The sequence below is a fragment of the Abramis brama genome (assembly GCF_963993115.1).
Source record: "Abramis brama genome assembly, chromosome: 19".
In the NCBI taxonomy this organism is placed as follows: Eukaryota; Metazoa; Chordata; class Actinopteri; order Cypriniformes; family Leuciscidae; genus Abramis; species Abramis brama.
In genome coordinates, this window is record NC_139981.1 from 30,450,119 (window position 1) to 30,468,724 (window position 18,606).

Consider the following 18,606-nt stretch of genomic DNA (forward strand, 5'->3'; position numbering starts at 1 on the left):
AAATGGGCTTCATTACATCCCTCATAAGAATCTGCTGATAATACAACAACCACGAGAGAGATGTGAATGCTATTCTTTAATGTCCAGAATATTAGTACATGAGACTCATCTGAGGCCAAACAAACCTCTACAGTTCAGCGACACGCTCATCTGCGTGCCAAACACACAAACGTTAAGTCTTTTAGCGACATTTACCTCGTTACACGAATACATTCAGGTGTCCGTTAACAGTGCTAATGGAATATGGCAATGTGCCCAAATATCACTTCATGTAATAACATACATTCATAATTACCAAATGTTACTGATTTTTAGTAAACACTCATTATCCAGTTCTAGTGCAATGTTTAATTTTGTTCTTAACATTGTCATCTGTTTTGAAAAATTAATAACAGTTGGTCCAGTGTTAGACTGCTGAATGTACTGCAAACAAACATTGAAAACAAGCGACTTATTTAACTTTGGTTTTTCTGCAATTATATATTTATATACACACACTATGATTATAGACACTATAAAATAGTTTAGCTTTTGCTTCATTAAACAATAAAATAGTGTCTGAATCATTTTTTAACAACTAGCTGCAAACATTCCTCAAATCATAAATTCAATCATAAATTTGAAGCCCCCAAGTGTGGTTTCTTGACCACCTCATCTTAGCTGGAAAGTTGATGGACATTGCATTTGCAAAGAAGCAATACTAAGTATTTTGAAAGATTGCTGATTTGTCGAGTATCTTAACAGAAGCTTCAGTAGCGTGTAGGAGAGCTTCCCTTCAGACGGTCCCAGTTACTGTAGAGAGCATAGAGTCCAGAGAGCGTCAGCCCAACCAGCCCACCCCGCGCTGCCCCCCGCAAACCTCCTGCAACACACACACACACACAACTGAAAGACAAGAATCAGCAGTGCTTCATTTAAATGCATCTCTAGATGAACTTGCTCCACTTCTCCTCTGCAAGTTCAGTAAATTGCACAATAACGGTCGATGTTTTTCAAGCAGCTTCCTATCAAAGTCTTCTACTAAACCTACTAGCATCCAAACATTACAGTCCTATCCTGCTCATTTTCAACATAAGAATGGCACAGCCATTTGTAAATTGAACGTGTCTGGCTTCCAGTGTCATTCGCTTCGTTATTTTCAGCTGGCTTGTTATGCTGCTTACCATATTATTTCATGTATTGTCGTAATTATAAAAACACTGGTCTGTAGTGCAAATAGTTTAGCATGTTTATAGAAAACGGCTATATACGATGGATATAGTAGAGGCAGGGCCGTTGTCTGAATACACAAGGCCCGAAACTAAATTATATGAGTGTATGACTTTCATTCTAGGCATCATCATAGTAAACCTAAATGATAACATTTTGGCTTTTAAATCCCACACTACACGGCCAGATCAAGTCATTGAGCTTCATCATTCGAGGACATGGAGAAGAGCGATAAAGCTTTGAGGAGTGTGAAGATCCACACCCACCACGAGTGCAGGCTTGATAACCGCTGAGTGAACTAGCGGATGAGAGCCCACCCACCACTGCCACACGTCTGCAATCCTGTCTTCTGTTAATATTACACAGATATGCAGAACTACACACAATGCCAAAACATGGCAGTAAAAAATACTGTAACTAAATGATTTTACAGCAGCATTATGATCCATCAACACTTCCTGTGCACTTAAAAAGTAAATGTGTTGGAATATATCCTGTGTGACACATGACTATGAAATGTGAGATGACAAAAGTTGTGACGATCTGAAAGGCTTGGGACACACTGAACACAAACTGCATTCATGGCCAACACTAAACCCTGCCTTTTCAGCCGAGGAGGAAATGTGCTGCGTCAACTGCAGCAAAGCATGATGGGGAATTATTTTGTAGCATTCTAGCCGAGCATTTTCCCCTATTGTCTTTACAACAAATCTTCTCTTCTAAACACAGAATATTCCCAGTCACAGCTTTAGGAAAACACCCAAAGGGTAATTCGGCAAGGTACTTCCTTGTGGAAACAATGACATTTTGTGTTTATAACCACCGAATGGCCTTCAATGACCTAAATAAGAGTTTTCCAGTTGAATTTGTTTTAAAATCTAATTTATTCCTGTAATTTATACATGTAATTTATCAAAGCTGAATCATTACTCCAGTCTTGAGTGTCACATGATCATTATTATAATTATTATATTATGTTGAAAACTGCTTAATTTGTTTTTCATGTATTTGATGAATAGATTTGCATTTATTTGAAGTAGAAATCTTACATTATGAATCTGTCTTTACTGTCACTTTTTATGTATCCTTGATGAATAAAATTATTCCTTTGAAAACAAATTTTAGAAATAGTGTATTTGAATCTATATGAATATTTTGCAACACATTTTACAATTATTGTGTTTATAGTTCAGTTCTACAAATCATGTCTTATGTTTTATATGAATTTATTATTATTTATATATAAGCAATATTCATATATTCTGCAGTGTTTATAAATATGTAACTCTCAATGCTTTATGGTATTGTAGTTCATTCTCTCACCGAAGAACCTAAAGAACGCGAACTTGCCCTTTTTTCTGAATTATATATTTTTTGTGCTTCAAATCAGATTACAATGTTTTTGATCCATATGGGAGTTGGTCGATTTGGTTCACATTGCGCTTGTTCTCGTGGCACTTTTCCATTCTTTTCCATCCCGTTCCCCCTTTCATAAACATGAAACTACACTGTCAAGTAAAATCCTTTAAGTAAAATGTTTTAAGTGTCCAAATACTTTTGAAAATATATGAATCAAAACTTCAAACTGTAATGCGAGTTTACATCAGCTAATCTGTTATATATAATGTGACTGTTGTGATTATATAATGCAGTGATGTCTGTAACTGTTATTAATGAGTTTTATAAAAGGGAATCTTAGCCTACAATGACTTTGTTGTCATCAGACAAATTCCCCTTTTCTCCACAAACAACTCTTCCACAGAAAAGGAAGTACACAACCTTGTGGTGCCTTCCTCTTCAGTCCGCTGACCAAACGGTTTCTTTTCTGCTTCTTGAAGACAACACTATAGGGCTTTTCACACTTCAACTAACCCTGGGTTATCTCGGTTCACTTAACTTAACAGTGAACCCTGGGTAATCATAAGCTACCGTTTCACACTGTACATTCTTAAGCCCTGGGTTAATGTTCTTTACATAAAGGCTTTTCACACTGCATTTCACAATGTATAATATGAAGAGGATGTGCAATGCTAGAGCCTTTATGTAATCATACTATAGCGTCCGGTGTTCGTCCAATCAACGATCCTGACAACACAAATATGCACTTAAGGAAGTTAACCCAGGGTTTAGGAATGTACAGTGTGAAACATCTGAGTGTGATTACCCAGGATTGACTGTTAACCTGGGCTAAATTATGAGCAGTGTGACACGTGAAGCAAGATAACCCAGGGTTAAGAATGAGCCAGTGTATAACAGTGAATAATACATTGCCTGAAAAAAAAAAAGTCGCTGTTTGGATTTAAATGTGCAATTGCTGAAGAGTCTATGATTGGATCATTATTGCAGTGATTATTATGTTTCTAGCATGTTATATGTTTGGCAACAGTTCTTCTAACCATAATTGATGGAGTGTGTGGCTTTTCATTTCTTAAACAACCATGTATGCCATATTCCAGGATGACATCTGATGGTCATCAGGTTTAAACTGTGAAAGAACGGTTGTGAGGAGCATGAAGAGTCGTTTTCTCCTCTGAGTCCAGAGCTTAAATTGACTGAAAGTGTTTGGGATGTGCTGGAGGAGGCTTTACAGAGTGCTGGACTCTTGCATTGACAAAACAAGATCTTGAGCAAAAATGTATGTACCTCTTGATGGAAATAACATCACAACATTTAGCTCCATTAAGAGGTGCATCAATTTTTGTTTGCCTTTTTAAATCCAACATTTGCCTATGTAAATAGGATGCATCTTGTATTGTCAATGCAAGAGTCCAGCACTCTGTAAAGCCTCCTCCAGCACATCCCAAACACTTTCAGTCAATTTGCATATTTGAATCCGAACAGCAACTTTTTTTATTTAGGCCGGGCAGTGTATTTCAAGTATGAAAAGTCCTATAAAGGCTCTAACACTCGACATCCTCACAATTATATATTGCCGGCAAATGTACTATGAAGTTTATCCTGAATGGACTCTTCTTCTCTCCAATAGACACGTTTTGTCTAGATCACAAGTGTGAATCGTTCCTTTACCCGGGGTTAAAGTCGGAGTTTAGAATGACGATAACCCAGGACTGAGCGCAGTGAGAAAAGCCCTAAATGTGATAAACATATTATTCATGATCTACCTGGAGATTTATAGAGGACACCAGTCATGGTCCCCGCAACAATGGTGTTGAGGTCGTCCTCCGCCCCTCTGGCTTTCTCTATGATCACCCCAAATGCACTGTACAGCAGAGCTAAACACATACATACATATATCATGCAAGCAAAACAGCATTAATATATAACTTCTAAGTGAAAATAGAAGTTATTTCTGTTCAAAATGAGTCGACTACAAAGGTTCTGAGGGTGAAAGAGGCTGAAATCGGGTCACTCACCCACTGAACCCAAAGTGTTCGCCCATGTGGCACCTTGGCGGGTCACCATATTCAGGATTCTGAGTCGGAGAGAAGGATAGAGATTAAGAGTTTAAAATAAAAGTCACAACTGACCCAAATCACTAATGACTTTGGTTCTAAAACATCATTGCCATACACAGAAGATCAACTGGTGTATGCCCACAGCACAATACAATTAAAATAAGTAGGTCTTGGGAAACGTCTCCAAAATATCATATGAACAAAAAGGCTGTTCTTTCTATAGCTTTTCCCTCTACAAATAAACACATGCATATTTTTGGTCCATTACACATGAATCAGTAACTGGTGATTCAGGTTGAATTGTGCACTAACAACTTCCTTGACCTGTGTGAGTCTTTAAGAGAATGCATGATGTTCGGGTGAATCTGCTGACAGTGGTGAAGTCTTGCACGTAACAGACTTTGATCCGCTGTTCTTGAACACCTGCACAGATCTGCATGTGAACAGCGTTTGACAACATGATGCTTTGGGACACACAGCTGTGTACACACATTGATTTAAAACAGCTGTGTAGCCTTCGTTACTGATAACGTATTTAAAAAAGAAGTCAATGTCTAGCAGTGCATCACTATATGATTGCATAATTTACATTTAGTACTTTGAAAGAACAATATTTTTAAATTGAAATGATTTATCCAGGCCTGATAACAGCGGCAAAAACACAAATATACACTACCAGTCAAAAGTTTTGATTCAGTAAGATTTATAATGTTCTTAAAAAAAATGTCTCTTCTGCTCACCATGGCTGCATTTATTTGATAAAAAAAAAAATTTATTTTAAATTGTCACAATATTTAACAATATTTATATTCTAATATATTTAAAAATGTAATTTATTCCTGTGATTAAAGTTGAATTTTCAGCATCATTACTCCAGTCTTCAGTGTCACATGATCCTTCAGAAATCATTCTAATATGCGGATTTGATGCTCAAAAAAAACATTCATTATTATTATCAATATTGAAAACAGTTGTGTACAATTTGTTTTTCAGGATTATTTGATGAATAAAAAGTTCAAAAGCATTTATTTGAAATAGAATCTTTTGTAACATTATAAATGTCTTTACTGTAACTTTTGATCAATTTAATTAATCACTGATTAATAAAGGTATTGATTTATTTTATTTCTTTCCCCCAAAAAATATAATAAAAATTCGTACTGACCCCAAAGTTTTGAACGGTAATGTTTAATGTTACAAAAGCTTTCTATTTCAGATAAATGCTTTCTATTCATCAAATAATCCTGAAATAAAAATGTAAATAACTGTCTTCAACATTGATAATATTGATAATCAGAAATGTTTCCTGAGCAGCAAATCATCATATTAGAATGATTTCTGAAGGATCATGTGACACTGAAGACTGGTAGCCTAGAAATCTAGACGCACCCTAGCGGCAGCAAAATGTATTTCGCAGCCAGGGGGGGGGGGGTCTAGCAACTCTCAATAGACCTTCTAGCCATAGATAATCATATATAAACGCTAGATGTCTTATGGCGCAGTCACTTCCGGCATCACCGTTCGGCCATCTTGTCACAGTGAAGCTGTGAATTAAGGTGAATGATCAGCATGCACACAAATCCTCTTATCTCGCTGAAATCTTGACGGATTTACAAACGGTTTGGTTTCTTACAAACGTTATTAACGTGGGTGTAATTCCGAATGCTTGAACATGTATGTTATAATTATTCATATGTATGCAGTGTCATAACTACATCTCTGACGTTTATAACAAACCAAACCGTTTGAAAATCGGTAGAAAATTGAGCAAGTTATGGTTATTTTAAAGTACATAAACCATTAAACGAGTGAGCGAGAACACTGTGGCAAGATGGCCGCCACGTGCGGACGTCGACCTCCATTGGCCAGCAGCGCGCACGAGACATCTAGCCTTTATATATGATATCTATGCTTCTAGCTGCAAAAACCTAAATTGGGTCAGGCCAATCACGTCGTGTATAGAGTAGGCGGGGGCGGGCTTAACATATGACGACAGAGTTGCGACGGCTGCCACTTGAAAACAAAGAATGGCGGCTGCTGATGGAGAACAACGGTCTTTCGAATCGGCTTTGTCCGCGACTCTGGAGGACTTGGAGTTAAGTTTTTCTTTGAGAAAAGAGCAAAGAACGGCACTTAAGTCATTCTTAAAAAAAGGAAGATGTGTTTGTCGTTTTGCCGGCCAGATACGGCAAAAGTTGAATCTATCAACTAAGCTCCGCTGTTGGGAAAACGCTCTGGTTGGTTGAAGCGCTGTCCTATTGCGTGCAGAGGGAATTTGAAAGACAGCCGTTTATCCCGCCCCTCGGATTAAACCGCGTCTATGGTGAGTTGCCAGACCCAACATCTTGATGTAGGTCTGGCTTGCCAGGCTAGAAGACTGGAGTAATGATGCTGAAAATTCAGCTTTGATCACAGGAATAAATTACACATTACAATATATTCACATAGAAAACAGCTGTTTTAAATTGTAATTTTTTTTTAAATCAAATAAACGCAGCCTTGGTGAGCAGAAGAGACTTCTATTAAAAACATAAAAAATCTTAGCGATGAAAAACGTTTGACTGGTAGTGTACACACAGAAGGGAACCGACTGTTGTAATATCAGGATTAAATGTGCCGTCTTCATTTTTTCAGTTATTGTTATTGGTTTGGTTTTCTTTTCCATTATGTGCCATCACACCCAGCGCGTCTAAGAATCTCCCCAACTTCCTGCACCACTAGTTTAACTGAAAGGAAAAGTGCACGTTAACCGTGGTTATAGTGGTTACAGTGGAATGCAGTGCATCACCGCAGACCGAAGGAAACCTGACAGTGCAGAGCTCAGTGTGGTTGATCCGCCTATTCATGAACATCATGAACACCTGACCTCACCTTTACCAGGAAATCTTTTCTCAAGAACTTCAACAAACATAAATGGCCTGGCACAAAACATGTAATATCTTAATCAGATAACAGACAAGCATCGTAGCATAAGATAAAGAAAATAAACAAAGAAGTAAAATAAAAATACATTCAAGTAAATAATAATTAATTAAACAAATAAAAGAGTTCAGCAAGTTTAAGATCCTCTCTCAAAGTACATAAGATTAAGGCATTCATTTTTCGTCAGAAGTGATGACACAGTTCCTTATGAAACATTTGGAAGTGTTTTCAGGAATTCTATTCTTGTGTAAAATGAATTTACCATGAATAATAAACGTGTTAACTGCAAAGTTATGCGTTTCATCTTTCATAAACATACCAAATATTTCCTTTTCCTTTGTTAATACAGGTAAATCTTCACATTTAGGAAATAACCAGTAATGCAAATCCTCCCAAAATGCACAGGCACATTTACAGTCATAAAACTCTGAGTACTGTTGTTTCAACACAAAAAGAGCAACTGTTAACATCAAGACCAAATCGACATCTTAAAAACTCTCTAGATGGATTACACTCCATTTAAGATGTTTTGTTCTTAAAATCTTAACTTCAATACTGCAAAAATATTGAAAGATTGAATTTTTATTTGAAGAAAAAGGATAAAATTCCTTAAAGGATTTCCGAATTGTTGGGTAAACTGAGGTTAGTGAGAGAAACTCCATTCCCCAAAAGCTTAGGAAGACAGGGATAACATTACTTTGAGATACGTTGAAATACTTCTGAATTATAGATTGTGGGATTGCTTTGTATTTTATCATACTGTTTTCTGTCAAATAAGTTACATTTTGAACAGAAGGTCTCAAAAGACATAATGACTCCGGTATTATCTAATATATGCATCACAGACCATATTCCTTTCTCACACCAATTTTCGTAAAATAAAGATTTATTCCTAAATACCACATATCTACAATTCCAGAAAGGGATGTTGTGAGGACTGAAATTATGCTTCATTATGAATCATTTTCCAGTAAAGTAAAACCTGTTGATGAAACACTGATAACTTAACAGGAAGTTTTTTAAGGTAATAATCACATCTGAGGAAAAGATTGACGCCTCCTAATTTCATAAAGATTTGACTGGGGATATGAAACATTTTTCAAAAAGGATCTTAGCCAATTCGTTTGAACCTTTACCAGGAAATACACTTCTGCCATTTGGGTTCGTATAACCAGTGAATACTCTGTGGATAACACTGCCCTCTGCTGGTTATTGTGTTGATAGACTGAATTCAAGTAATGTAAACTATTAATGCTGCAGATGTCCTGATTAACCTTTAAAATGCTATGGAAGCCATTTTCCACCACACAAATCTTTAGTAAATCATAATTTGACACAACAATTTTTATGAGAAACTAAATCAAAATTCAGAGATATAAAAAAGTGAAATTATGACACACTTGCCCAGTTTCACAGACAAGGCTTAAGTCTAGTCCCAGACTAAAATGCATGTTTGAGCAGTTTTAACTGAAAGCAACTTCAATAAAAGCAATAAAGTCACGTTTATAAAAGCTACTTCAATGCCCCAGTTAAACTGAAACCTAATCCTGGCTTAATCTAAGCCCTGTCTGTGAAACTGGGGGCAAGTCATAATTATGAGATACGTCAAAACTGATTTAGAAAATCATTGTATTACTTTGTATCTCATAATTTCGACCTTTTATCTTATAATTAATAATTATAAACTAATAATTGACTTTTAATCATGAGACAAAAGGTCAAAATGGATGGTAAATCAAAATTTTGAGATCAAAGTCAATATGACAAAACAAAGTAATATTTTTATTTATAACAAAAAGTTGAAGAATTTGAATCTCATAATTTTGACCTTTTATTTCAAAATTAATTTAACTAATAATTGATTTTAAATTATGGACAAGGTCGAGACGAAACTGATAGTAAATCGTAATTATGAGATAAAAAGTTTAAATTATGACACACTAAGTCATAATTAGTGAGATAAAGTCATAATTATGACAGAAATTAGACTCTGAATTATGACTTTGTATCTCATAATTCTAAACTTTTTTTCTCATAATTAATTATTAACTAATAAAAGATAAATGTCAAAATTATGAAATGCTATAATACGGTAGCCATCAAAAGTTCGAAATTGATATAGGAAGAAATTATGACAAAAAGTTGAAGTTTGTCCTTTGATCTCATAATTAAGTTATTAACTAATAATTGACTTAATCAAAATTATGAAATACTTAACTAATCACGAGACAAAAGGTTGAAATAGATAGTAAATAACAATTATGGAGATACAAATTTTACATCATAATTATGATTTACTTAAGCATGTTTTTTTCCTCATGTGCCATAAGATGCAGTCTTTTAACGCATATACTTTTTTGTGGTAAACTGAACTGAGTGAATTTCCCTGTGTGCGTGTGGTGCTGCTGCAGTACTCACTGTACATTGCGAGGTTTGGACCAAGCCAGGTTTCTGGTGTCAGACAGGCCCATTCTCAGACCATTCACAGCCCCAAATACTGCACCTGTATGCCAATACACACATCGTAATGCATGTAAACAAAAATCATTTTAAAAATGTGAATTGAAAATAATAACCAATACTTATCAAAAGCAAATACCAAGACATTCTGCCATATTTTTCAGTTTATTCTGCTAATTTAATTTGTAATGAAACGTTTTGTAATATCAGACAACAAAAACGGAAGCATTTTGACTAGTGAACTCAGAAGTGTCTCTATATGATTGAAGAGACTGTATTATCATGCAGAAGAACTGACATGTGAGGAAGGAGAGATGCAGATACCTGTGATACAGCATCCTCCTATAGTAAAAAAGGCCAGCTCGAAGCGTCCTCTTGTTTTATTTGCTCCAGTGGGTAAAATGAACTCATCTGTGTCCTGTGGGAACATGACAATGACAGCCATTCATTACATCTCATATATTACATGTAAACACAAAGGCAGCTCATGGCCAGATCTCACCTGTAAGAGATACTTGGGGTCCACGTTCAGGTATGGAGAGATTGGACTCATGCCTGTCACTGTTCAGAGAAGCGACCTTTAGTAAGATGCTGAATATGGATTATTAATAGTTATGCGAGACTTACATGGCACTCCAGAGAGCTCTGTGTTTGAATACTGCGGGCCAGCAGATCCAAACAGACCGAAGCCTCCTGGACTTCTGGAGCCAGTGCTAGATGATCCTGATGGATCCTTATCCATCTTTAGGTTAAGAGGTTCGTACACCTCAACTAAACATATGAAGATATGCTTAATTTATAGGAATAGCTTTGCGCAACTACGGTTAGCCAATGTAATCTGGTCCTTGATGAGCTTTAACTTAGAAGGCAGTCAGAGAAGGACTCAGTCTAGACTTACATTCATTTGGACAAGTTACATTTGCAATCGGTCATTTTTACCCCCAGAATACAATCAAATAGTTCAATTATTCAGTATTCAGTAACTCGTGCCTCAGCATGCGAATGCTTAACCTGACGCTCCCCTTGTTTGCCGTAAAGTAAACTGTGGAGGGTCATTTAATTACCATAACAAACAGTTCTCACCCTTCAAACACATACGATAAACATTTTTACTATGTTATAATATAAAAAAGCACAGTTGGTGTGATGATGGGGATAAACTGTGGATATGAAATGGATACTTGCAAAGCTTATCGAAGCACACTCACGACGGTTTTTGCGACAGCAAACGATTTCTGGCCAGATCAACAACTGAAACTAAAGCGATTTGGAACAGCTGATATTAATAACTAAAATTATAAAGTTTCATATAAAACAATGCTCTCTTTCTCTCTCTGTGTGTGAATATGAACATGTTATTGGATCATTAAATTGAATTGCCTATTATTCGTGATAGTAGTTAGTAATTAAAGGAAATGCCTTTTGCTTTTATTTTTGCTTGGTAAATATTCCTAGCATTATAAAGAGGAAACTAAATATAATTTGACATCTTTGGGAAGTGATGTATGATGATACAATTGTCATTGGACAAAAAAGTAGGCCTATACATACATTTTACAGTGATTCATTAAATATACATAAAAATGTCCCCCCCCCCCCACACACACACACACACCATCACCCCCAGACCCCTTCATTTTTCACATTATGCAAAACAAATAACGTATTTTTGTATAACTGTAATGTTGCATGTAATGTTGTTATTAAATATATATATATGATAGTAAAGCAACACTCTTTTTATTTGTTCTGGCATTTATTTATTTATTTATATATTATTATTATATACATTTAACCGGTTATACTTTGCAAAAAAGTTCATGCTATATTTGGAAATTCTCTTATAATAATTCTCTTAATAATAATAATAAAAAATAGACATATCAATTAAAATACATATATGAATACAAATTATATTTATTGTCATGTCCATGTAATTTCAAAAAAGAAATGCACATTATTTAGTTTTTTCTGTTACTAGGGAAATAATATATTATTCCGTAATAAAAACAAACAAACAATTTCAGTCATTTCCAGGCAGTCCATTTTAATTATTTGGAGTATATTACAATCTCTGAAAACACACCGTATTTAATGCTGTTTATCATGTTCACAGTGGAATGCGGAAGTCGATCCACGTGTTTTATACATCAGCGGTGACGCGTCGAGGCTGAGAGAAAAAAGATGACATCCGTGACGACATCGGGATGATCTGACAGAGGTGCGGCAGAACCGAACCGATTTCCATCGACCAAACTGCACAGTAAATGCTTGGTAATTACTTTAAAATACATTTTTAACTGACTTGGCTGATTGCAAAATGTCTAAACAGTGGATGCTTCTGGTTATTTGATCACAATGAAGTGCAGTCATGGGGACAGGAAGACGCGCTGTGATAATATTACAGTGGTTCTTAGTGACTGTATTGAGGAATCTAAATACAACAGATCATACAGTCACACCGGCCATATGTCACTATTCTCGGAGTCTTTATAATACCTTTGGCTCTTTCTGAAGCGTATTGTATTGTTATTTCTCTAATTGAAGCATCCGTTTCTTACGAATAACCGATCAAAACGTATTTTAAGCACCGAATGGGCTCACGGATTATCTGTTTTCTCTCATGTCTATATCGAAATGGTCAGTGATTATAATAATATATGTATTCATGAGCAACCGTAAGTGCGAGTTATTTCAGCACAAGCTGGCAGTAGTACAGAAAGTACAGCTTGTACACATCGTATTCAGTTTCAGTGTGTATCTGGGCCTCGGTGTGAGATATACGCTTACATCGTATGTCTGTAATGCTGAATATATGTGCGATTTTATGGCGGGCCGATTGAATCCTGGCATTATTATAATATGTGTACAGTCAGGCTTTGCCGAACGCCTCTTCCGTGCCATTGCAAGGTCAGAGTGAATCAGGGCACAGTTCTTGTCTACATTTTAGTATCGAGACCTTAAAACGTTCTTGACGTGTACAACTTGAACACGACCCGTGCGGCATTAAATGCTCTTAAAATAAAATATACAGTTGGACACTCGGTTGCAGCCCCATTTAATCCCTTCCCACAATGCACCGTGTCGATGCACAGTTGTGTTTCCTGTTTACCGTTGTAACGCTTTTGTTTGCCTGCTTTTCTTTTTTGTCGCTGGTTTAAAGACATTATTTTGCATGTCTTTTACCACGACTGATCAGAGAAGGTGAGTTTATAAATAAATAAGCCTCACGTAAACACGCGAAAACGCGAGATCGGCGGCGGCTTCGCGGCATCCCGCTGATGAGGAAATACCCTGGCGCGAACCTCCGCTTTCATTTTACAGATCATCGACATGTTAACGCGTTCCGACGGATTTGACAGGTTTCGCACGAACTGCAGAACGATTCTCCAGGACGTCAGAGCTATTCTTCTGAACGGTCTCTAAATGTCAGAATGATTCTCCAGAACGTTCTGTCAAAATCATGGTTCTAAACGTTCTTTAAATGTCAGAATGATTCCATGGAATGTTCTCTTAAATATCAGAATGCAGTTATTTTAAATGTCAGAGTGATTCTTTAGAGTGTTCTGCAAATGTCAGAATGATTCTTCAGAACATGCTGTAAAATGTCAGTGTAGAACTTTCTCCAAATGTACGTTATCGTTCTGGATCTCTCAAATGACAGTCGAGGAATAGTCTGCTTGGCTGTTGTTAATGATTGTAAAAACCATCTAAGAGGAAGTACAATATCTTGCATAGATCAGGAGTCTCCATGCAGCCTATACTTTTTTCTAGCAGTCGACCTGCATGGTTCTTCAGTGGCTAAGAGTGATATAATGCTGATATTATATCATGACCATAAAAAATAAAAATACATCTACAGTAGTCAACATTTGAAGTGGATCAAAACCTTTCATCAAAGTTATACATGGATTTTGATCCACTTCAAATGTTGACTAGGCTACTGTATTTTACTCAACCTTCTACAGACTCACTGAAGCTCGAGTTGCCATTGGCTACTCATTTTTTTTATTTTACTTGCGAGACTATGAACAATGCAAATTTAAAAAGAAAAATCTACATAAATATAAAACAAAATATACATTTCAAACACTATTAAAGACCAGTCTGTAATAAAATACGAACAAATAATCAGTCTACAAGCAATAGCACAAATAATCAAAATAGAACAAAGATACAGATAAAATAAACAGTGCCTTTCAGGTAAATCTAACAGTAGTTATACAGATTAAGTACAGAAATTGAATAATCAAATGTAAAACAACACTTAATAGTCTTTACTGTATAAATTAAACATAGATGAATCCTTATTAAAGTTATAAAATTATTAAGTCGAAAGCAGTGAGTCTTTTGTTTGATTAATGTTAAAAACAGGCCACAGCAGGAATATTAGTCACTTTAAGACCGAATGCAAGGATCCAATATACTGATAGTTACACATGCGTTTTCTTTCTCAACTGTTTACGATGATATGATATTGTATCTGCGCCAAACTTTTTTCCTCTTACTCAATCACAGGCGGCTGAGATCGTACAATTTACAATTAAAGTAATTTTTTAGTCGCCCAGTGTGAAATTTGGTCGCATATGCTTGCATATGATTTACTCGCATTGTAGAGGGTTGTCAATATCAACTCAAAATCAGCTACTACAGAAATAGTTACATTGTACAATAAATATATTGACAAAGCTCTTAGAATTTACACAAGAGGGAGGGGATAATAATCTGTCAGGCTGACAAATTATCAGCCAATAATCCCAAAATAGCCAAATATTGGTTGATGTATGTTATTATTGCTTGTACTGTTTAATCGAACTCAAACGCTTTTTGTTTCTGTTTCCTTCCAGGGTTTGCTGAGGTGTAAATTAAGGCTGGAATAGGCACTGCTCCCCAGTGAGAAAGCGACAGAGGGGCCGTGAAAATCAGCCCTAATGGAAGAGATAGAAACAGAGCTGACCTGCTCCGAGCAGGACGCTTTAGGAGCAGACTTCATCACGGTCGAGCTCGACACTCAACCAATCGAATACGTGGTCAAGTGGGCCGAGGTGGGCTCAAAATTCACTATAGCCTGTGTCAAAAAGGATTTGGACGAGGCTGGTTGCTTCACCTCCGATCAGATAGTGAAAGTGGAACCGGATGAGACGTTCTTCGTCCCTTACGAATCGGTGTACCCAGAATGTGAGGAAGTAGATCCGAATTTGATCCCGACGCACGAGGAGGAGGTGGGAAGCGAATCCGACTCGGACGACAACACGGAACCGGAGAATAGCCAGCTGTGCGAAGCCGAGGACGTTTCTGACGTTTCCTGGGAGAAGGAGGTGTCTCACACTAGAACCTATAAGTGCCACTTCTGTGGCAAGATCTACAGCCATTCCTCCAGTCTTGCTCGCCATCTGCACGTTCACTCGGATAGATCGGCCCTCGCCTCCTCGAAGGGGTTCAGCAAGTTAGGCGACAGCAAAAAGTCTCTCCAGTGCAACCTGTGCGGGGTAAGGTGCAACGGCAAGCGGCTTTTGGCCATTCACAAGAAATGCCACAAAACCAAGAGACTGCACACGTGCAACACCTGTGGCAAAACGTTCAATCACAGCTCCAGTCTGTCGCGGCATCGGTTAATCCACAAAAAAGGCTTGGATAAAACCGTTAGGCCGTTGTACCCAGCACCAACCCCGGCGCCCATCATGACCCAGCACAGTTTCCAATCCAACCACGGCACGAATAAACGAATGCCGGTCTCATCGGGCGAGCGAGAGAAGCAGTACCAGTGCGCTCAGTGCGACAGGGTCTTCAGCCACTCCGCCGGCCTCTCCAAACACCAGGTGGCTCACGTGCGACAGCTCCTCAACTCGTACACGCACGGCAAAGACTCGCTCGACAAGTCCTCGGACCTCAAGATCCGCCTGAAGCTGTGCTCCCGCGACAAGCCCAACTACTACACCCTGTGCAAGAAGAACAAGCACAGTAAAGGAGGCAAGAAGAGGTTGTGTCTGCCGAACGAAGAACGGCCGTACCCCTGCCGCATGTGCGACAAGCGTTTCAGCCACACCACCAGCCTGTCCCGACACGAGCACACGCACGCCAGCGACAAGTGCTACACCTGCAACGTGTGCAAGAAGACCTTCATCCGCCTGTCCAACCTCAAGCAGCACCAGCAAACGCACGCGTCGGGAAAGCTCTACGAATGCCCGCAGTGTGGGAAAACTTTCGTTCACTCCTCCAGCTTCTCGCGCCATAAGAAGGTCCACGCGGGAATGAAGCTGTCGCCGACACTGGAAGACATTAAGTGCGAAGAGGAGCTGGTCATCGACGAGGTGGCCCCGCTGGAATACGAGTCGGACTGAGAAGGATTGAGATTGTTCAATTGCGATGTTCTGGAACTGTTGAGGCTCCACAGATGGGGGGAGGGGGGGTGTTGTTGTGTTTTTGCTGTTTTTTTTTTTTTTGGTTTACCCCTCATTCTTATTTCACGGCATCCCTGCCTGTGTGGCTTCTTTCTAATAGTCTTGTAATTATCATAGCCCTTTTCGGCCACATTATTGGGGATATAGTAGCAATTTTTGTTAATGAAATTTTTCTTTAGATTGACATTCCCTTTTCTTTTGTTCGTTCAGTTTACTGGGAAGGTAATTCTTTGCAAGCCAAATTGTGTAATTAATGTATGTCCCCTTTTTTTAGGTATCCACAAGAAAAACAACAGAGAAAAGCAAGTGGCATTGGCAATGCAGGTGTTATTTATTTTTCGTGCTTGCACTAAACCTGTGAACCCAAAATAAAGTACTTATTGAGGTGTGGGTTGGAGTAGAAGGCGCAAAGGCAAGTTTTGTATGCAAGAAGTAAATTTTATATGCAATTTACTTGAACGTTGTTCCACTAAGTGTGCGGTTTGAATCAATTATGTCCCCTGTAATTATATTTATGAGACCTAATTTCTTAGACCAACAAATTTTCTCACTTGAAGTCTGGACACACAAAAACAGGTTTTGCTGTTTGTTTTTATGGGATATTAGAAGTGTATACAGTTTCATTCAAAACTGCAGGATGAGAGCAAACGGGAGTGTTTTGGGGTGATTGGATTGTTCTAGGTTTGACTCTCTGGATTTGACTGGCTTCCTCAACATGTCTTTGGTACTTCTTTCCTGTTCGATGTTCATTTGTCAAAATATGAAATCCATTGTGTCCATGGAGGGTGCATTTTATGCTTATTGGACATGGACATGTACGGATGCACTTAAAATGTTGTTCATATAGATTTGTGTGCACTTGATGAATACGAGAAAAGAATATACTCGCAAAAGTGTGTGCTTTTTACTTCTGCTGTATATGTGTAAAAAGTTGCAGTTGCAAAAAAAAAAAAAAAAGATGTTCTATCTGATTTATTTTTCTGTATCTTCATAAGTTATGGAATAGCCAAGGGATTTCATATTTTAACAAGCATTGCACTATTGTATTTATAGACAGAAGCACTACATACTTAGGAAATTGGAACGCGACTTTGGATCTCACGGTCAAGACCTTAAATGAGCGAGGCACGGAAATATCCTCCATGCATTTTTAAAAATCGATCAAGTGCCCTCAGCTACTCATTGTAAGACCAAAGCTCTCCGATGCACCACAGAAGACGTGCGGTTCAGCTCATCAAAGTTTTATCGGTCTCCTGTTCGATGATCATACGCGTCTGGACTTTCACTCACCATTTACTGTCTGAATTGAAATTGATTCACAATTACTAACCCATTTATGGTGTTGAAAAATGAGACTTTAAGCAGAGTTGAGATGCGCGTGTGAAGCACAGATGATGACACTGTTGCACCCGGAATGATGTTATCAAAAAAAGAAAACGCTCTTGGTACTCTCTGTAGTTGTTGGTAGTTTTAATATATTTCCTTTGTTCTTGCCATTGTTTTCAATTCTTTCCAATAATATAAGGTTTCATCCGCTCTCCTGTCCACACTCCTCACGGTTTGATTTATGTTTGTCATTTTCTTTGTTTTCAATTGCTGTAGCTATTTCATCTCTCAATGCAGCAGACCTACATCTTATATAAAAGATGTATGTTTTTGTATTGTGTTTGCCATTAGATTATAGTTTAAGAGTTCTGTCTTGCATTTTTGTAATAAATAATTGGTTCATGAATCAGCAGTCTATTTGTATCAGTCTGTATTCAGTAATTAAGTCCACATGATAAGACACTAGTCCAGTTTGATTAATCAGTTTACTAGTTAGACTTGATGCAACTTGTGCCCATCTCATTGTCTCAACTGAAACCAGCAGGGGCCGTTACTAAGACTTGTCTTACAAGTTAGTCACCATTTTTTTTCCTTCATAAGACTGTTCATAACTTTTTTTAAGTCAGTTACATAAAAACTTAGAATGGTCTAATTTGATACCGAAAAGTAAGACTGATTACTAGTTCTTAACACACTGGCTATGTTTACGCAACTGGCCTCTGGATGTGCTGGTTAAAACAAGTCGTTGGTGTAAATGTTGTTCTGTCCTGTAGTTCTGTCATCGGCCAAAAGATGTCAGCACAAGACTAGACTAATGTGGAAAGGTAGCATGCCCACAAAAATCACATCAGCAAATACTGTATGACATTGTG

The 18,606-nt window shown here is 37.6% G+C and overlaps 2 protein-coding genes across 5 annotated transcripts; one reads left to right on the forward strand and one right to left on the reverse strand.

Annotated features, from left to right (window-relative positions):
- Positions 1 to 63: 63 nt before the first annotated feature.
- On the reverse strand, positions 64 to 11,227 carry timm23b (translocase of inner mitochondrial membrane 23 homolog b (yeast)). 3 transcript variants are annotated; one of them, XM_084092483.1, is made up of 8 exons: positions 11,193 to 11,227; positions 10,635 to 10,778; positions 10,510 to 10,568; positions 10,332 to 10,425; positions 9,966 to 10,050; positions 4,584 to 4,642; positions 4,332 to 4,442; positions 64 to 862 (listed from the first exon to the last, which is right to left on the reverse strand). In XM_084092483.1, the coding sequence occupies exons 2-8, from the start codon at positions 10,747 to 10,749 to the stop codon at positions 750 to 752; spliced, it is 636 nt and encodes a 211-aa protein (XP_083948609.1). In that variant the 5' UTR covers positions 10,750 to 10,778; positions 11,193 to 11,227; the 3' UTR covers positions 64 to 749. The 3 variants fall into 3 exon arrangements, with proteins under 3 accessions (XP_083948609.1, XP_083948608.1, XP_083948607.1); XM_084092482.1 differs by lacking the exon at positions 11,193 to 11,227 and adding an exon at positions 10,998 to 11,132; XM_084092481.1 differs by lacking the exon at positions 11,193 to 11,227 and adding an exon at positions 10,906 to 11,045.
- Positions 11,228 to 12,167: 940 nt separating this feature from the next.
- LOC311069443 (uncharacterized protein) lies at positions 12,168 to 18,140 on the forward strand. Of its 2 annotated transcripts, none has more exons than XM_084092622.1 (2): positions 12,168 to 12,281; positions 14,855 to 18,140. In XM_084092622.1, exon 2 carries the CDS (start codon positions 14,939 to 14,941, stop codon positions 16,346 to 16,348), a length of 1,410 nt encoding a protein of 469 aa, XP_083948748.1. In that variant the 5' UTR covers positions 12,168 to 12,281; positions 14,855 to 14,938; the 3' UTR covers positions 16,349 to 18,140. The 2 variants fall into 2 exon arrangements, with proteins under 2 accessions (XP_083948748.1, XP_083948749.1); XM_084092623.1 differs by lacking the exon at positions 12,168 to 12,281 and adding an exon at positions 13,072 to 13,211.
- Positions 18,141 to 18,606: the final 466 nt, after the last annotated feature.